The 2,947-nt window shown below is 37.9% G+C and overlaps 1 protein-coding gene across 1 annotated transcript; it reads left to right on the top strand.

Annotated features, from left to right (window-relative positions):
• Window positions 1-810: 810 nt before the first annotated feature.
• Window positions 811-2,489, top strand: LOC141674350 (uncharacterized). Its single transcript, XM_074481077.1, has 3 exons — window positions 811-1,055; window positions 1,206-1,773; window positions 2,025-2,489. Exons 1-3 carry the CDS (start codon window positions 811-813, stop codon window positions 2,487-2,489), a joined length of 1,278 nt encoding a protein of 425 aa, XP_074337178.1.
• The last annotated feature ends 458 nt before the right edge of the window (window positions 2,490-2,947 follow it).

Below are 2,947 nucleotides of genomic sequence, written 5' to 3'. Positions count from 1 at the left end.
CTTTTTTCAGTTTATTTGTATCAAAAGATGGATATATCATGGTTAACACCTGATAGAAGAACAAAAGAGTTTAAAAAAGGATTGGAGGATTTACTGATGTTTGCCTTTGAGAATGGTTATAATGAAGGAAAAATAAGTTGTCCATGCTTAAAGTGCGCACACAGCAAATCTTGGAATGCTCGAACTGTTAAAAACCACCTTTTTCAATATGGCATAGATGAAACTTATACACGCTGGATATGGCACGGGGAGGCAAATTCTGCAGAAAGTTCTCTACCGGATGAAAGCTACTCCTCTGTATCTTTAAACCAGTCCTACACAGGAATGGGTGAAGCTGATGAAGATGATGATGATTTTTCCTCCGATTTTTCAGATTTCATGAATCATGTCAAAGGTGAGCATGCACCTCTCTATCCTGGTTGTGAGAATTACACTAAGATGAAAGCGTTGGTTAAGTTATTCAACTTGAAGGTGAAACATGGTATGTCTGATTTATGTTTTTCCTATGTTCTGTTGTTGATTGGGGATTTGCTTCCGGAAGGCAACAATATCCCTTCTTCTTTCAGTGAAGCAAAGAAAACCTTATGTGCATTAGGAATGGGGTATGAGAAGATCCACGCATGCCCGAATAATTGTCTCTTATATCATGGCCAGATAAATGAAGACGAGACAACTTGTCGGATATGTAAGGCCTCTAGATGGAAATTGAATAAGAAAGGAGAAGAATAGGAAGGAGTCCCTGTCAAGGTTTTATGGTATTTCCCGTTGATGCCAAGAATAAGAAATTTGTTCAACACACCCCAAATTGCAATGGACATGACTTGGCATGACACTGAGCGAAAAAAGGATGGTAAAATGAGGCATCCGACTGACTCGGAAACATGGAAGGATGTTGATAAAGAGTGGCCTGAGTTTGTATCGGATAGCAGGAACCTTCAGTTAGCTCTATCCTCTGATGGTTTCAATCCTTTTCATGGAAACCGTACTGATTATTCTAGTTGGACGGTTTTGCTATCAATTTACAACCTTCCACCTTGGCTCTGTATGAAAAGAAGGTATATTATGCTCTGCTTGTTAATATCAGGACCAACGGAGCCTGGAAATGATATCGACCTGTTCATTCAACCGCTTATAGAAGATCTGCAACAGTTGTGGCTCAGGAAATAAGTGTATGACGCATATAAACAAGATTCTTTCTTACTTAGGGGTATATTATTATGGACAATAAGTGATTATCCGGCCTTGGGAAACTTGTCAGGAAACGTAATTAAAGGGTATAATGCTTGTACTGTCTGTGTTGATAACACAAAGGCTACTAGGCTCGTTCATTATCGAAAGACGGTGGTTATGAGGCATAGGAGGTGGTTGCCCCGTCATCATCCGTATAGAAAGCAGAAAACAACTTTTGATAACACTGTTGAGAAGGATGTTGCTCCTATTCCATTAACTGGTGAGCAGGTTTTTGGACGAGTACAACATCTAAGGGACCATGTCTTTGGTAAGACACAACGCCAACCTCGATGGAAGAAAGGTGAAGCTCGACCAGTTTGGAAGAAGGTTTCTATATTCTTCCAACTTGAGTATTGGAAGTTTTTACCGGTTAGGCATGTTCTCGATGTGATGCACATCGGGAAAAATATATGTGAAGCTTTACTCGGAACTTTTCTAAATATTCCTGGAAAGAGAAAAGATAGGGAGTCTGTCCGTCTTGATATGGCTGATATGGGAATAAGAACGGAGCTGAGGCAAAAAACTCCCGGCAAGAAAGAGAAGGTACCTTTGGCTTCATGGAACTTATCAAATGCAGAAAAAAGGTAGTTTGCTCATCCTTTCTTCAAATGAAGTTACCGGATGGATTTTGTTCAAATATTAAGAATCTTGTAAATATGGAAAAACTTTGGCTTGGTGGAATGAAATTTCATGATTGCCACACGATATTGCATCATCTACTTCCAATTTCAATTCGGTCAGTACTGCAAAAACAAGTCAGGTGCGCAATAATAAGGTTTTGCTTATTTTTCAAGGCAATTTACAGTAAAGTCATCGATGTAGATAAATTGGAAAAAATGCAATCTGAGTTGGTGGAAACATTATGCCAGCTAGAAAAACACTTTCTCCCTTCGTTCTTCGATGTGATGATCCATCTCTCAGTTCATCTTGTGAGAGGGGTTAAGCTTTGCGCGCCAATCTTTCTTCATTGGATGTATCCTTTCGAGAGATATATGAAGGCGTTTAAGGGATATGTACGAAACCCTGCTCATCTCGAAGGCTGTATTGCAGAGGCATATATTGCCGAGGAGGCCGTTGAATATTTGGTCTATTTTGATGAAGCAACCATAGGTTTGATAGAAAACGTTAGGCATGACCAAAATGGAATAAGCAGACCTTTATCCGGTGCCACAATCATAAAGCCGAGCAAAGAGGACTTGCAGCTTGCACATTTATGTTTCCTGCAAAATAGCAATGACATCGGGCCATATTTTGAGTAAGTTGCGTACTAACGTGTGTGTGTATTTTGTTATTTATTTATTTTCTGCCTTTTCATAATTCAAAAATTGACCAATTTATTTTTCTCGTAGTGAACATATGGCATCTTTGATGGTAAGATACCCGCAGCATGAAAATGACCAAGTGTGGCTAAACAACAAGCAAAATGATCAATTCGCCCAATGGTTCAAGAAAAAGGTAAGATTTCTATTAGTTTATTTATTACTTTTTCATGTCGTCCTAATTAAAAATGCAAGTGACAACTAAATTAAAACACAGACCTTGAAGGAGAACATCGAGCTAAATTAAATAAATTTTTAAAGTAATTGTATCTCATCACCTATGGCATTATGTTCATTTACTTTAAAAGTAGCTTATATATAAGTACACAGTGAAACTTCATATTATAATTATATAATAATTACTATAAATTAGTATATTTTTTTGACATATTGCAACA

The sequence above is a fragment of the Apium graveolens genome, chromosome 7 (genome assembly GCF_009905375.1).
Source record: "Apium graveolens cultivar Ventura chromosome 7, ASM990537v1, whole genome shotgun sequence".
NCBI lineage: Eukaryota > Viridiplantae > Streptophyta > Magnoliopsida > Apiales > Apiaceae > Apium > Apium graveolens.
Note: the sequence above shows the minus strand (reverse complement) of the source record. Positions and strands in the feature narration are given on the sequence as shown.